Source organism: Penicillium bovifimosum (assembly GCF_028826915.1).
Source record: "Penicillium bovifimosum strain IBT 22155 chromosome Unknown utg000001l_segment0_segment0, whole genome shotgun sequence".
In the NCBI taxonomy this organism is placed as follows: domain Eukaryota; kingdom Fungi; phylum Ascomycota; class Eurotiomycetes; order Eurotiales; family Aspergillaceae; genus Penicillium; species Penicillium bovifimosum.
In genome coordinates, this window is record NW_026622710.1 from 736974 (window position 1) to 752586 (window position 15613).

The following is a 15613-nucleotide window of genomic DNA, read 5'->3' on the forward strand; positions in this document are numbered from 1 at the left end:
TCGGATTCTGACTGTTCGGCAATAGGATGATATAGATGATCTTGTGGAGTTATCGGATGAGATTAGGAGTGCCCGGCGCAGACGCATTCAGGCTATCCAGCGTGAGCGTGCCTCTATCTCTCTACCCTCCACATCTCATATCAGACCTCCTCCGGTGGGAATGCCTCCGCGAGCACGTATGGCCGAGAAGCGTATGCAGGAACTTCGGGATCGAGAATGGATGAAACGACTATAAGGAAGCTCAATGCATTTGTTATGTATGACCCATTTAGAGACGAACGACGGTCGGATTTTTCTGCATACTCGAGTTCCCAATGTATCTAGCTGGCACGCATTTGGCGCCGGCTCCTTCCCTAGACAGTGGAATCAAGATAGTGTGCTTTCCTCAGGCGGGGGTGAAATGCGGATACTGAAGACGTGCGCCTTCCTCGAGGAGGTTTTTTGATGCGACAAAACGAGACAATCTTGACTGTATGCAACGGTTCACGGTCTTGAGGATGCGACAAAACGCATACGATCTTGACTGTATGAAACGGTTCACGGTCTTGAGGATGCGACAAAACGAGACGATCTTGACTGTATGCAACGGTTCACGATCTTGAGGATGCGACAAAACGCATACAATCTTGACAATGTGATCAAAAACAATGCGAAAGTTATAAATTCTGTTTCCCTGGTGCTCATCTCTTTCGCTCCTGCACCACACGTGATAAAATGTCAAACCCGACTGGCCTGCCTCTCACCGGAAGGGCGCCGCCTGCCCTCCCAGACCGGATCAGCACTGTTGACCTCACAAACGAAGAACGGTTCAATGTTCCATCAGTCGAGCGACAGAGCTTTTTCATCACACTCGAGTCAGTTATTGGGCGACAGGGACTGCCTACCCAGCTATGGGCGGTGCTTCACATTTGTGACATCCGGAAGCTCGAATGGATTGTCCAACTTGCGAACCTTTCAGCGATCTTTTCGGAGGCATTCCGTAACATTTCAACTGGTTTTCCCTTCAATTGGACTTTCCTGCCACCTCTCGACAAGACAACTTTTTCAGAGATTCCGCCGCCGGCAGACGCTCTCAGCAGCTGGCGCGCAGGCTATTCCCGGAGGGCAATCTGGGATGCCAAACGACGAGATGGTTCGCACTGCGTCCTGACAGGCAATAGCAAGAGCTATGACGCGGTTCCAATTTTTCCCAGTTTTACTGGAAAGTCGCGCCTTTCGTATGATCAGTTGATCCCCGATTTTTGGAAGTACGTCGAGGTATTTTGGGGACATGCCACCGCCGAACGATGGGAAAAGGCGGCCTTCAAGAATCCAAATAATCCTGACGCCCCTGTCAATGATTGCACAAACATGATCTGTCTTCGAAAGGACCTTCGCGCGGCTTGGTTGGATGCGCTGTTCGCGCTGCGCCCAGTTCCCTCTCGAACGACATGACAGAAATGATCATCGAATTTTACTGGCAGCCCCAGTACGCACACAAATCGTTTGAGAACATTCCGACTACCACACGAGCTCTGTCTTCCGAACGTCTCATTGGCATGAACGGGATGGTTGTGATGGTGGGAGAAGGGGACCAAAGACGGCCCATCGAATCGGGTTACCGATTCAAGATGGCGACCCATAACCCCGAGACTCACCCGCTTCCGAGTTGGGACCTTTTGGACATCCAGTGGCATCTGACTCGAATCGTTGCCATGTGTTCCGCGGCTCGTTACAAGAACGATGATTGCGACTCCGATGACTCGGACGAGAGCGAGCCCGAAATGGCTGTTGCGTTGCCTCGCGCATATGGATCGCCTCGCGGAAATGTGTCCCCTTCCCTCCCGCGCACGTCTTCGTATGTGTTTGGAAGGCCCCTTTCTCCTGTGGAGGAAGAGGAAGAATATGTCGAGGATCTCGATTTCGGCAGAGATTCAACCGGTCCGTTGCCAGGGTCCGAGGCCGATCAGCCACGCAATGTTGATTCGAGTTGAGAGGATTCAGTCGGCACAGAGGATACGGCTGATGTGGCCGATGAGCCCAGCACTGGTCGGTCCAATCGTTGAGCAAGTCCACGACAACGGCTCTGGAAACTTTGATGCACCTGGGCAGCAGCACTGGTGATTCCAAGGTTGCAACTTGAGAGCTCGCTGGGATCGAATAGCGTGCACATCCAGCATGACAGAACACACGATGTTTCTAGTTCACAGATAGCACGGAATTCTCAGCTTGATCCATATCATAAGGACCTGTCACATATCCTGTAATCTGTAGACTGTACAGAAGAAACACCGCGATGCGGCACCAATGTATACCTTCCTCGACGTATCGCGGATGCCCGTAACTGTATGGGTCGTCATCTTGAATCGGTAGCCGGACTCGATGGGACGTCCCGAGTCATCGGAGTCGCAATCGTTGTTCTTGTAACGAGCGGCGGAACACATGGCAACAATTGGAGTCAGATGCCATTGGATGTAAGGTCCCAACTCGGAAGCGGGTGAGTCTCGGGGTTATGGGTCGCCATCTTGAATCGGTAACCCGATTCGATGGGCTGTCTTTGGTCTCCTTCTCCCACCATCACAAGCCAGTTTCGAGTGAGTGACTAGTGAGTGACAAGGTCTCCCAGCGCCCAATGGTCTTGACTCTTGGGATTTAACTGCGACGCTCAGCTTCGCCTATCCCGTAAAGGCAGGCGGAAAGTCGAACTGCTTACTTCCATAGGGGGAAAGCGGTAGGGTAAGGGTGGGAGCGGAAGGGGCAAACTATCTGCAATAAGCAGGCGGAAAGATTGCAACTTCGAAAAGGCAACCGAAACTACGAACATCCAATCAGAGGGAAAAGAATTCTGCCCATTTTCTCCGGGGTCGTGAAAATAACGATAAGGCATTGTCTAGGAGGGTTGGCTGAAGCCTTTGCTACAATTCATTATGTTGAAAGCTCTCTGGCATCGAGGATGTTGTACAGATCTTCGACCTCAATGTAACTTCCCTTCTCCCATGTCTTATTATCCAAGCCAACTGCATCCATGCCAAAAATTGTGAATCCCAGATCACCCGGCCCTCTCGGAATCCCATCTGATCCACTCTCCCCCACTGTTACCGTAAAGGGCTTGTCTTTGATTACAACTCTTTCGGCAGTCGAGCGTGGCGAATACATCCATCTCGCAGTACACATGTCATCCAAGTAGCACATATCGGCTTCAAGCTCCTCCACCTTGGCTGTGCCAAGCGAATTTATGTCGTTGAGGTAGTGCGGATTGGATGAATCTCTAGCCTCGGCATAGATATTCGATCTGACGACTTTGGAAAGTCGAGCGGCTTTGGAATCGTTCGGGCCATCCGATGACCCAATCAGAATTTCATCCCACGCCTTTTCGTAATCGGCGACAATACATGCTCGTAGACATGACTCGAGCATATCAGGCCTTCTCTGCGCGAGACGCACGTAGGTCACTGGGGAAGCAACACTGGGCCACCAGATTCTGTGAGGTACCAGCCATTTCGGAGTACTTGGTGTGATACAAGTAATATCGTCGCTGATGATGCGTCGCGCATTGATTGCGCATCTTATGGATACCTCGTCCCTTTTATCGGGGACCTCCGGCACCTGTGTGCTCCACCATCGCGCCCAAAGGGGGTGGTTGTATATCCCCAAAATGATAGCGTGGAATTCTTGTTTGATCCGATGTGGGCGTCGTAGGCGTACGTATCGATCCACGTCACCATTATATGCAGCTGATAGAATCAGGTTGTCTTTATTGACTGGTGGAAGGTCTAACGGCAGAAGCGAATACAGAAGTGGCCAAAAGCTGGCCAGAGGCTCAGCACCACAACTATGATCGTCGATTCCCATATCCTCAGTGATGTTGAAGTTTCTCTGCCAGCCCACTCGATGTGATCAACAAGATTGACCAAACCCCTGGTATTAGCTGCTGTCGGTTTCCCCTCCTGCATGAAGCATCCGTGCAGTGAGATCGGAAAAAACCGCCGTATCTCCATTGGGGTGTGCCGGACGAGGGTTTTCAAGATTGACAGATCGATCATAATCATTCATGATTTCAAATTTCACATGATTCGACATTATTTGCTCGAATATTGTCTCGCTGCCTTTGTTCTTCCTTGCTAGGCTAGCGTCGCGAGCCTCGGCAGCAACATGAACCTCAGGAAGAACCTGAAGTTCTGAGTAAAGATCAGAATATCCCGCCACGGCACAGGAGCGAGCAGCGTGATAAATCATGTTGGGATACCGCTTCACCAAGTTGCGAAGGGTCTCCTGGGATGGAGGTTCCGGATACCAGATGCAATAGGGTATCTCAGCGGAGTTATTCATCTCCGGGATCACTCCGCTCATAATTGCACGCGCGTTGAGTGCACGAGTGAACTCCGGTGTGACGCCGCGTAACTCGTGGGCGAAACCGTCGTGGTGTCGAATGCCACGGATAACAGCGAAGCGTTGGACTTTCAGTCCGAGAGAACCAGGAATTTTTTGGCCGCGAATTGCGGCATTGCAGTCATCTCTATCGTACAGAGTGGCTGTGAGTCTCGTTTCCATCGGGCGATCTTCCAGGGGCACCAGGGGGGCTTTGTTTTTGCGCCTTCTGCCCATGATGAGAGATCGGTGAGTTCAAGGTGTTTTTCTGATGGGTGGAAGTGGAATTAGGGAAGTATTGGTGAAGAATGTCAAGTACTCAAAATGAACTGTATGCAATGCCCCGGGCATAGCCTCGTACATAGCCCCAGGTGCAAACTGTGCAAAATGATAGTCAAATCCTCAGATTGGTCAAGACAAGGCTGATTTACTGGCGTATTTTTCAGGTCAGCTGATCGTCAATGCATCCGTCCTTTCCCCTCCTTCCCTCAGTTCCCCATCATCGTGATAGTGCTGACTTCAGACAGCAATGGGTCAGACCGTAGCCAAAGAGTCTCCCACCGAGTTTCCCCCAGTTCAAACCCGCGGTATCAATTCAAGCTTTACATGCTAGTCTGATAGTTACTGACAGACACCAGAGGAACTCCAGGAACAATTCAAATGGCGCCTATCACGATTATTCCTGAGTAATACGAAAAGAGAATGGTTTGAGACTATTTTCAACATCTTCTGCACCGAGTCAGATTCGACAAAATGCAAGGACAACGAGGCAGCAAAGCCTAGAGTCTATTCCTTCTCAATCCCAGGCTAACATGCTATAGTCTGGACTATATCTGATCTGAAAGATTTTATGATCAGCACATTGCCTCCGGAACTGGCCTCACACATAGCCTCAGCAGCCCCAATTATCCACCGCTGCCTCCTACGACTAGGCTCATTTCCATATCAAAACGATCCACACCGCACCCTGTCTCTAGAAGTACTACGAACAGGAATAATAATTCTACTCAGACTAGAAGGCAACAAGCTTCTAGATCCAGATAACAACGAAGCATCACTCGTTTACCCTGAACGTCTCAGCGCCGAACAACGAATCCTGCTGTTTCAAAGCTTGACAGAGTCGCCAGGGCCCTCTGCCGGATCAGCTCGAAGCCCAGGAGATGATTACCACATTCGGAAAGCTCTTGAGATCGTTACGTATGGGAATTTCAAGCGTAATGGGCTGTTCCCGACTGCTGTGAGGAAAGGACCTCAATATCCCCTTCCGGAACATTTCCCTTCGTCAAACCCCACGTTGGCAAGTGGATCGATCCAGGCCGATGAGTTTAGGCTGCTCCTTCGGTTGATGCTCCTCACTCAGTTGTATGCTGCTGGACTTGACCCGGAGGTTCTTACGTGCTCTCTAGCGGAGATTGAGACAGCGACGGATTGTCTATTGGCTGCATTCTTACGAAAGTCATCAACCGTATCCTTTACAGCCTTTGACGAAGTTATTGGCAATTCAATAGTGCGTCTTAAAATACGCTAGTCGCTATCAACAACAAAGAGTTCTATACTGACCCTAAGCAGCAAAACTTATTCCTGGGTCTCCGTCGAGTCCTCGGCCCTTTGCATTCACCCAAACCCATTCCATCCCCCCCATCATCGGTCACCGAAGCACAGAACAAGTTAAAAGAACTGTTTACACCATCAATCAAGACACAGCCTCCTCCCAAGGGACGAATCATGAATATTCCTCTCCTAAGTCAGCTTTCAATGAGCCTACCCCAAGACTTTCCCATCGAAGCACCAGAAATACTCCATTCTTCCCAGAAGGTAGATATCAAGGGTTTAAAGTCTTGCCTGTCTACAACCGGTCTGGTCAGGATTCTACTAGTCTCTGGTAAGACTAGTCAAGGGGACGCCATATTCGGCGCATACTTCCCTAAAGATTCCTCGCCTGCCAGTATGGATATGTCGGTGGTATTTCAACTGGCACCGGTGCATCGAATGTTTCGTCAGGATGAAAGGTTGTTGCCGTCTCCAGACGATGGTGAAGATGGCTTGCGTTTGACGCTTGCTCTCGCGGGTGTATCTCTCGTGTTGAGTTGTGAATCGTCAAGGACTTTAACGGCGAAATGGGAGGAGGATACCAGCCAAGAGGTGCTTGTTGATGCTGTAGAGGTTCTGGGGTTTCAAGGGTGCATGGCCAACGTTACTACTTTTGAATAACCTTTTCTCTCATGCCTTATCACTGTACTGATGTTCTGCTTTGATTTGGACAACTCGGAAGTCTGATAGGATCAATCCCACAGGCAGACCAATCCGAAGCTCCTGTATATTTCTACGGCAACATTATTTCTCTGCGTAAACTACATCTGCAAAAGATCTTGCAGCCGATGATCAGCACGGTACCGCTCCATAGCCTCTGCCCTCCAAGTCTCATAATCCAGACTGTCATTCCCATCGCGTACAGCCCTAACAAGTCCCATAAAGATATCCTTATATCCATTCCAATCGGGAAGTTCATAACCACAGCAAAATTGCAACCGATGAAGAAGCCTTCCCTTCCTGACTATCTCCCCAAGATCCGGACATCCCTTCTGTTCAAGCAAGTTCGAAAAAGCCAATTCATCCTCCCCTAGGCCATTATGCCCACCATAGAACCGATCAAGTGGAAGGAGAACAATAGGCGAATTGAAAGTTGCAGATTTCGGACCCGTATGCGCCCACTCCCAGTCAATAATACCTGTAATTCGAAAGTCGTCGTCAACCAGAATCTGATCCCCTTTCTCATCCGCATGCTTGAGATAGAACTTTCCATCATCCAGGCTAGCATCGGGCAGAATAGCCAGGAGATTCTCCTGGAGATAGAGATGTATCAAAAAGGCATCTATTGGACGGTTTGCATACGCCTCTTGCCGCACAATCAAATCCAGAATGAATTCGATATATGCATTGTAATATCCTTCCAATGAAGAGAACGGTCCAAGCATTTCCAAACCAGACTTCCCAAAGTCAGCCATTGACTCTTTCGCAAACGGTCCAATAGCAAGCTCAGAACCAACGTCCAAAGAACCCATCATGGGAAAGGGGTGGGCCCGTAACTCGATATAGATATCAGCAAGCTGCTCTATCACCTTCATCCGCTGTTCTTGTGTAGTATCAGACCAGCAGAGGGATTTCCCTGGAAGTTTTTCCATGATAATGTACCGAACACCAACAGGGTTCGTCTCATCACAGAAATCGAAGACTTCTGGGGTAGGGATATTGGTTTTTCTCAAGAATTCAAGTGTGGCAACTTCACTGCGTAGTATGAACTCCTGCAGCGCTGGTGGAGGGGATGTAACACTGAATCTTCGAATGCGCGCTAGCCAGCAGATGCTATCTGCAAATTGGATCTCGATGTGGTAGTTCATTCCACCCATGACTGAGTTCCGTGTTGAAGGGTCATATTGGAGTTTTTGGATGGAACAGGCGATGCCTTTGCGTAAATTGCTGGCTCGAGATGCGAGTGCGGTAATGTTGATTTTGGTGAGGAGTTCGAGTATCTCTTCTTGTTCTGCTCGGTCAGCTGCTGGATCGTAGTGTTTTTCGTCCTGGTAATAGAAGAGGAAAGGTTATTCCACGCTCGTTTTAGGGATTTTTTCTTTTCTTCAGTCTGCACCTCCCACCGTGGACATGTATGAAACTCAGACATAAGGTGTTTGGCGCAAAGATGACGACGGCAAAGTATGCAATCTCCTTCTATGCGGACAGAGGGCTTGTCGCAGTCCTCGGTATCACAGCTCCAGATAGCCATGATCTGAGTTGGTCAACGGCTGAAAAGTATCGGAATGGCGGTTATAAAGGGTCGGTGAAGGTTGTCATGTGAGCAAACTATAATTGGTCAGGTCTTCCATGGCTGCTGGCTAGATACGTGATACGTGATACATGAAGGAATTCAAGGAAGGCCGAGACTCGATCGACATAGATCTAGACAGTACCTTACACAAATCTGTCAAAATCAAAGTGAATTCAATCATCATCTATATAATCCTCCAAGACAAAGCTTCATTGAGATATGCATCAAAGAGAATGCATACAGCTTTGGGTCAAAGACACAGTGACTTGCCTGATTGGAGACTCGCCTTTGGACGAGGATGCCTCAAAATGAATCTCAGGACGAGCAATCTCAGATGCCCAATTGCATTGTTGGTAGCACCCTGAAAGACTACATATCTTTCAATGAGCGGCTTCGTGGGCACTTCCCTAAGTAGAGTAAGTAACAAGGGGACATCCCAGTCAAGTGGGCCGAAGCACAACGAGCCAACCGGCCAAGCCAAAAGGAAGTAAACCTAGAGGTCAGCAACTCAGCGTACAGACATATCCCACCTTGCAAGGTACTGCCAAATCGTTAAGACCTGCAGTTTAAAGTCGATACTACAAGCGCAAAGTCGACGGCTTTGAGGGCGAATGGTTGATCATTCAGTTGTTTAGAGAAGTCGAATACAATCGAGCCGTTACTGGAGATGGTGTAGAGGTGAAGGTGAAGGTGTAGCTGTAGCTGTGTGACGAATTTGCTGGCCATGAGATACCGAATTACAGCGATAATTGTTTTCCCCTCTGCCGCTAGAAGATTCTCTCGAAGTCGCGTTGCGAACAGACATAAAAGCGACATATCAAGCGACCGAAGTGTCCAGGGGCCGATTAAAATTGCCGAGTCGTAACGCTCCGTTTTTTTTGTCCAGTAGAAAGAACCGTCGAGACGAGAGCCGAGAGCAAGATGAAACAACAAAGACAAGCGACGCCCCGTGGCCCGTAGCCCAATTTCCGCAATAAAAACAATCCCAGAAATAAAGAAAAAGGGGGTGAAAAGTGACAAATGGTGAAACATCGACACTGGGGATCAAAACGACATCCAAGACCGATCTCGTTTCTGGTTAGTACACAACGGGGAACACTTTACCTGCCAGCGTAACGATCCTCGCCACCGCCGCCGCCACCAGCGCTGCTGCGGGCCTGACCTTCGTAGGAACGTCCGCCACCACCAGCGTACGGATCACGGGGCTCACGAGCCTCGCGAGGCTCACGGGGAGGGCCACCAGCGTCGAAGCTGGGAGGGTTGGCATCACGGTCATAGTAACCGCCACCACCACCAGCACCGCGAGACTCCTCGCCACCACGGCGGTCGTCACGGCCACTGTAGCGGTCCTCACGGCTACCTCCGTAGCGGTCACCACCGCCGCGGTAAGAGTAGTCATCGCGAGACTCACGGCGACCACCGTACTCACGGCCGCCACCACCACCACCAGCGTAGTCGCGACGGCCATAGTCACGACCGTAGTCACGGCCGTAATCGCGGCGGTCGTTGTAAGAATCGTAACGGCCATAGCGAGAGTAGTCGTCATCCCGACGACGCCAGGCACCACCGGAGGGGCCACGGCGATCATCGTAACGGTCACGGCGAGGACCGCCACGACCACCAGGGCCACCAGGAGGGCCATCTGAGAAAATGAAACGTAAGCTAAAGTGGGGGCTAAAAGGGGAGACGCAATATAACTTACCACGCTTGGGGGGACCGAAGTATTTGCCAGGAGTGGGGGTACGAGGGCGGGCACGGCGAGCCTTCTCAATGCTCAAGGTGCGACCTTCGATGACCTCACCCTGGAGACCTTCCTTGGCGGCATCAGCCTGCTCGGCGGTAACCATGTTCACGAAACCAAAGCCACGAGACTCCTTGGTGTGGGGGTCAAGCATGATAGAGCAGTTTTCCACATCACCGTACTTCTCGAAGAGACGCGAGATATCGGATTCTGTCAGGCGAGGGTGGATACCAGTGACGAAGAGGTTGGAGCCGGTGTTGACAGCACCCTCATCCTCTTCCTCAATGGGCTTGCGAGCCGGAGCTCTGTGGATGATTTTATTAGTAAAGCAATTTCATATACAAGATTAGGTTAGATACCTATCATCAGAGCGGCCATTGGGGGAGCGGCTGCGAGCACGGTCGCGGTCGGCTCGGGGCTCATCACGAGGAGAAGCGCTGCGCTCGCGCTCGCGATCGTAGCGCGGCTCGTCTAATTAAAAGGGTAAGCATTTGCAAGCGCATCAAAGTCGAAATAATAACGTACCCGCATAACGGCTGGTATCGTTTTCAAAGTCAGCCATGATGAATGAAAGGACTGAAGGGTGTAGGATGAGAGAGGGAGAGAGAGGGAAGGAGAGAAAGAGAAGTTGGAACTTTTAGACAGCTGATAAGACACTAAGCACGGGAGCTATACGCCCGAGGATTCAGGCAGAAATACAACTCAACTGGGCTTTTTGAATCGCGTGACTTTTTTTAGAACAGTATTGAAAGGAAATACTAAGACACAGATCATTTCTTCTCATTCAGACTGAATGCAAGATCGCAAGGGGTGCTGTACTATTACAAACAATGGAGTGCCAAGACTTGCACGATCTGAGATTAGAATTGACTAATTGAGCTACAGCAGTAACTAACAGCACTAGGAAAAAACAAGACCAGCTCCTAACTCCATTGAAACCAATTTGCCCTAAAATCCAAAGCCGTGGGTATCGCCTGTCCAGAGAATGATCATCGTGCGCGTAAACGTCGAGTCTGGCGAGTACTCTGTGGTGGCGCGACCGGGGTGGGGGCCTGGGCCTTGAACTCCCCATCGTTCACCAAGTCCTTCAGCCCTTCAAGCTCATCTTCGTCCAATTCACTGAGCTCTTCACTCATGCCGCGCATGACATCTCGTCCAGTCCACCGTTCCTCGTGAATAGTCGTACCAACGGGGTCGAACGGCTGCATGTACCATTGAATACCACCCTGAGCCAAAGGCAGCTGCTGATCCTGCTCAGTCAGGATAGGTGTTGGGTGTCTATAAAACGTGGGGGCAGCCTCCGGAAGCTGTTCAGCAGGTGTTTGCTCTTCTGCCATTGGTTGATCTTCTGCCGCAGAAACATTAGGGGGTTGGTCGTCTGCAGCAGGCTGGGCTTCGGATGGAGCTTCCGTTGTAGGAAGTGTAGGTTCGACACCCTCCATAGCATCAGGGTGAGCAGATAGCACAGTATCACCTTCTGGCTCAATGGAAATGCCACGCGAGATGACACTGCGGTCGAGAAGCGCATCTAATTCCTTCAATTCCTGCTCGAATGGTTTGCGGTTGAGCTCACTCTCCTTCCTGATTGCATCTTCCAGTGAAGGCTGAATGACTTTGATGATCCTCTTGGCCAATTTTCGCTTCTCACGTTGCTCCAAGCTGAGCTCCGGGGCACGACCACTGATCTGCGCTTGGAGTTCGGCGGTGTCACCAGCCGGCTCCACGCCGATTTCTGACGTAAAAAGACTGGCCAGATCGGTGGAGAAGGAAGCAACGGAAGGATAGAAACGTTCGGTGAGTCTCTGCCGGATGGACATCAGACCAGCTGCAAACAGACCCTTGCTGTCGAGCCTATGATAAAGTCAGTAAGGTCGTTGACGGAAAGATATAAGAACAACTTACAGTTGCGCTTTCTCAAAGATGGGCCAAAGCAGTGGGAACAAGGGGAAGTAGACAATATCGACGATGCTGCGAAGCATCTCCGCATCCTTCAACTTCTCCCTCTCCCTTTTCTTCACTTCATCACATAGCATTCTCAATCGATCCAAGTCCTTGTAAAGTCGCTCACCAAACTCAATGCGACGCTCCAGACGTTTGTGCCCGGTAACACCCATCGCCACATAGTCTCTTCGGGTCATTTCCATAGATGAGAATGTCTCTAGCTGCAACTGAAGCCGCTTGAGCAATGCTGCTCCACGTCTCGCCTCTCGTTTAAGGGTCCAATATTTAGATGCATCCTCGGCATACTGCTTTCTTTGGCGAACCGTGAATCGTCCAAGAGAGGCAATTACCGAATTCAGCACAACCTGAGGGATCACAGGAGCACCCGAGGGAAGCTTCCAAATCATTCTGGGAACGCGCCTTCGTTTATTGCCGCCCACAGTCAGGGTAATGCGAGGTGTGAGTGTGCGATCCTCTTCGCCTCCGTCATCGGGGTGCGCCGGGCCCATAGAGAGAGCCGCAGCTTGGCTGTCTCCCCAGCGCCGACCCTGCATGGTGGTGCGGTAATATTCCATGGCATCGGCAGTTGCAACATCGGTATTATGCTCCAGCTGCCATTCAGGAGGAACGTGCTTGTCGCAGAAAGCCTTGAGAAGGTGGGAGTCCATAAGGCCATGACCAATCTTCATCTTCAGATAAAGTTGAGCCCTGCGGGCGCATGAGACGTGGAAGGCAACAAAGCAATTTTTGTTACTGCATTGGATAGATGCACCCATCCGCTGCTTGCAGATGTAGCAATTCAACTTCCAGCGACTTCGTGGAACCTTTTCAACGTCGGTTACCGGCTCCATAAGAGACGGGTTGCCAATAGAAACCTCAGGAATCCAGAAGGAGCAGAGGAGGTGAGCCCATTTCGACGAGGTTGTCTGCTTGAACGCACCCTCGGTATTAGGACAGAAGATGCAATTTGTGGAACCTCTTCCTAGTAGCTGGCACTTGCGGCAGAGCCATTGACCTTCTGGGATGAATGGGACACCGTAGCACTCTTGGTGGACTGCGAGGTCGCAACCATCGCAGAAAACGATCGCATTCGCATTTTCGCAGTCGCCGTCATCACATATAGCACACTTGCTATCTTGTTCCTCGCCCGGTCCAGCAGTCTCACCGTTGACTGCAGCCGCAGAGCTGGAGCGAAGACGTCCTGTTTGTGGAGGCTTGGGATTCGGTTTGGGGATGCGCTTCTCCAGGGCGTGCCATTCCCTCTCGATTTTGGTCATGGTGATTTCGAACACAGCAGGTTTGATGGGTTCGAGTTGATCTTCACGACGCTTAGCATTGTATTCTTCCAACCATTTCTCGTCCTGCTCATCCATGTCGTATTCCACACGCCCAATGGTAGTATTGACATCGCCTTCCGTCATGGCAGGCTGGATTACATCCAGATCATCTTCTTGTGTGCCCTCAGTCATTCGAATAAAGCGTCGGTCATGGCGCAAGAATAGGTCGCTCTCCTGGTATCCTACATTCGCCATTGTACGGTCAACGTAGTTCTGATTACCAACACCCTTCTGCTCGTAGAATGTGAAAGGGTCGCGCAATCTGAACGACGGCTTCGGCAGTGTCAACTTCTCCCGGGGATTGGGACCCGGAGGCGGTATGACCTTATGTCCTTGCTGGGCGAGGAGAGCATTCAGGATGGCCTCTGGACGACGCGGTGGACGGCCAGGCCTGCGTTTGATCGGAATGGGGGTAGCCAATTCACTGGACACAATGACTGGAGATCCTGAATGGTCCATGACTGTCGCGCCAGCTAGCGACTCCAAGCTCAAGACAGGCACAGATGGATTTGGAGCATCAACCTCTGCAGCGGTGAAGACTGCTAGTTTGCCATCGATGTCCAGGTCGGGATGAAACTCCTCCCATCCGCGTTCTTCGCGTGGTTTATACCCATCGCCCTGCTGTAGAGCAAGAGCAGCAGCTGTGGAAGAGGTGAAGCGAGCGAGGTGTTGTGTCTTGTCGCGCCTTGGACGACCCATGGATGGTGGTGTTGTCGGTACGGTCGGTGGCGGTGGAGGGGCTAGTAATGGTTGCTCCATTTCGCGCGGTTCGCGCGGTGGGCGGCCTGGGGGACGGCCTGGGGGACGGCCTGGGCGACGACCTGGAGGACGACCGCGACCTGGCGGGCGGCCTCGAGTGCTCGTGGAGTGTCGTCGCGGAGCAGTTGCTCTCCTGGGCGTTTCTTGGGCAGCGTCGGCCACGGCAGCAGCAGCAGCAGCAGCAGCAGAAGCGGCCTCAAAGTCGACGAATCTTCCTCCTCCTCCAGGACCACCTGGGACGTACTTTCTTTTCTTCGTAGGAGGTCCCTCAGGGGAATCTAATGAGGCGCTATTCGATGATATGAGGGAGGACCCGGGTCTATGACGCGACGGGCGACCAGAGATTGAATGTCTGCCCGACGGTGCCATTATTTGTATCACCAGCTATCGCGTGTGTATGTTGATCGTTGGGGTTGGTGATTGTCAATCGGACGGCGTCAGCTCGCGTTCAGAGGCCGACTCGGTCAGGGCCGCGGGAATTTTCCAAGGTCGCAAAACTCGGTGCACGCGATAACGATATGATCACAGGACGCAGAGGTCGCAAAGGACACCAGAGCCCGTGGAAGCTGAAAGGCCCAAGGAGGTGATATGTTATCTGGTCAAGGCGGAGACGCCCGAGCTGTATGGGCCTGTTGGCCTGAGGCGGCAATCTGCTCTAATCACCTCCGCGGCGTGACATGCGACTTGACATAGCTGTCCCTTGAGAGCTATTGACAATTTTATTTCTTCACTTGAGCTTTTGATTCCTTATTTCTGCATATACCTTCAGCATGAGCGCCTCTAACGATACCAGGTACGCGTTTGCCGCTCCAAAATACCGCGCGATCTTACGTCGCTAACTGTTCTTGCCTTCCTAAGATGGCGGGGTGGACCTAGTCGCCATGGGTCGCAGCGCAACAATCGTGATAAGACAGGAGGACATGGAAATGCCCGCGATAATAATACTGCTTGGGGCGCGTCCCATCCTCCACAAGAACCGCATGTCCCTGTACGGGGCTTCAATGCCGCGGAGGTCAAGAACACCCTAAAGAAGGGTGAGTGTTAACATTCAATCCGCGAGGTACAAAGCTGACCAGTGTCTTGCAATATATTAGGACCCGAAGGTGTGTTCTATCCTTACTTTGCAACTTGCTCAAGCCTAACGTATGGGCCATTACTATAGCGGGCAAGTCAGTGCCTTACAAACCGGTGTCCCAAGAGGGTTCACACCCACGATCTACTGCTTGGGGCCCTAAGGGTATAGTCTCCTTTCGTGGCAACAACCTTTATAGCAGACGTTAACCCAATTACAGCACAAAACATGGCGAATGGGAAGGACTTTTTCCTAGAGCTTCGAAAACAAGTCGCTGCACTGCAGCGCAACGGCCCCCCTGTGGGCGGCTGATCACGACGATTACGACTTCATTATCTCAAACTACTTGCATTGCACAGTCGGCCGGTCGCGAGTTTGGTTCGTTTTCATGGGTTGCAACGGCGCATCTTCGATACCCTACTGTGGAGGATGCATGGATGATGAGTGGGCTCGGAGGTTACATGGCATCGGCGTCTCTGATGATTCTAGCTCTTATGTGTCGATATGCACTATGGCTTTATTTCTAAATTCTATTCATTACCATCCATGCACTACGAGAAAGCTGCATGGGGATCTGATCTATGATTTACACA

At 51.2% G+C, this 15613-nt stretch overlaps 9 protein-coding genes across 9 annotated transcripts; 3 read left to right on the forward strand and 6 right to left on the reverse strand.

The window, feature by feature from the left end:
• Positions 1 to 714: 714 nt before the first annotated feature.
• N7515_000282 (uncharacterized protein) lies at positions 715 to 1973 on the forward strand (the record flags this gene model as incomplete). Its single annotated transcript, XM_056661026.1, has 2 exons — positions 715 to 1413; positions 1470 to 1973. 2 exons carry the CDS (start codon positions 715 to 717, stop codon positions 1971 to 1973), a joined length of 1203 nt encoding a protein of 400 aa, XP_056526192.1.
• Positions 1974 to 2178: 205 nt separating this feature from the next.
• N7515_000283 (uncharacterized protein) lies at positions 2179 to 2423 on the reverse strand (the record flags this gene model as incomplete). The annotated part of the gene is made up of 2 exons (XM_056661027.1): positions 2179 to 2247; positions 2295 to 2423. The coding sequence occupies 2 exons, from the start codon at positions 2421 to 2423 to the stop codon at positions 2179 to 2181; spliced, it is 198 nt and encodes a 65-aa protein (XP_056526193.1).
• A 481-nt stretch (positions 2424 to 2904) lies between these two features.
• N7515_000284 (uncharacterized protein) lies at positions 2905 to 3831 on the reverse strand (the record flags this gene model as incomplete). Its single annotated transcript, XM_056661028.1, has 1 exon — positions 2905 to 3831. One exon carries the CDS (start codon positions 3829 to 3831, stop codon positions 2905 to 2907), a length of 927 nt encoding a protein of 308 aa, XP_056526194.1.
• Positions 3832 to 3903: 72 nt separating this feature from the next.
• Positions 3904 to 4584, reverse strand: N7515_000285 (uncharacterized protein; the record flags this gene model as incomplete). The annotated part of the gene is made up of 1 exon (XM_056661029.1): positions 3904 to 4584. The coding sequence occupies one exon, from the start codon at positions 4582 to 4584 to the stop codon at positions 3904 to 3906; it is 681 nt and encodes a 226-aa protein (XP_056526195.1).
• Positions 4585 to 5170: 586 nt separating this feature from the next.
• Positions 5171 to 6558, forward strand: N7515_000286 (uncharacterized protein; the record flags this gene model as incomplete). Its single annotated transcript, XM_056661030.1, has 2 exons — positions 5171 to 5854; positions 5917 to 6558. Coding segments are annotated over 2 exons (1326 nt in total), but the record flags the coding sequence as incomplete, so codon positions are not given.
• A 140-nt stretch (positions 6559 to 6698) lies between these two features.
• On the reverse strand, positions 6699 to 7754 carry N7515_000287 (phosphotransferase family protein; the record flags this gene model as incomplete). The annotated part of the gene is made up of 1 exon (XM_056661031.1): positions 6699 to 7754. One exon carries the CDS (start codon positions 7752 to 7754, stop codon positions 6699 to 6701), a length of 1056 nt encoding a protein of 351 aa, XP_056526197.1.
• Positions 7755 to 9270: 1516 nt separating this feature from the next.
• N7515_000288 (RNA recognition motif domain-containing protein) lies at positions 9271 to 10473 on the reverse strand (the record flags this gene model as incomplete). The annotated part of the gene is made up of 4 exons (XM_056661032.1): positions 9271 to 9812; positions 9873 to 10216; positions 10271 to 10382; positions 10437 to 10473. 4 exons carry the CDS (start codon positions 10471 to 10473, stop codon positions 9271 to 9273), a joined length of 1035 nt encoding a protein of 344 aa, XP_056526198.1.
• Positions 10474 to 10900: 427 nt separating this feature from the next.
• Positions 10901 to 14317, reverse strand: N7515_000289 (putative PHD finger domain protein; the record flags this gene model as incomplete). Its single annotated transcript, XM_056661033.1, has 2 exons — positions 10901 to 11762; positions 11814 to 14317. 2 exons carry the CDS (start codon positions 14315 to 14317, stop codon positions 10901 to 10903), a joined length of 3366 nt encoding a protein of 1121 aa, XP_056526199.1.
• Positions 14318 to 14718: 401 nt separating this feature from the next.
• N7515_000290 (uncharacterized protein) lies at positions 14719 to 15332 on the forward strand (the record flags this gene model as incomplete). Its single annotated transcript, XM_056661034.1, has 5 exons — positions 14719 to 14741; positions 14807 to 14982; positions 15043 to 15051; positions 15111 to 15185; positions 15241 to 15332. The coding sequence occupies 5 exons, from the start codon at positions 14719 to 14721 to the stop codon at positions 15330 to 15332; spliced, it is 375 nt and encodes a 124-aa protein (XP_056526200.1).
• Between the last annotated feature and the right edge of the window lie 281 nt (positions 15333 to 15613).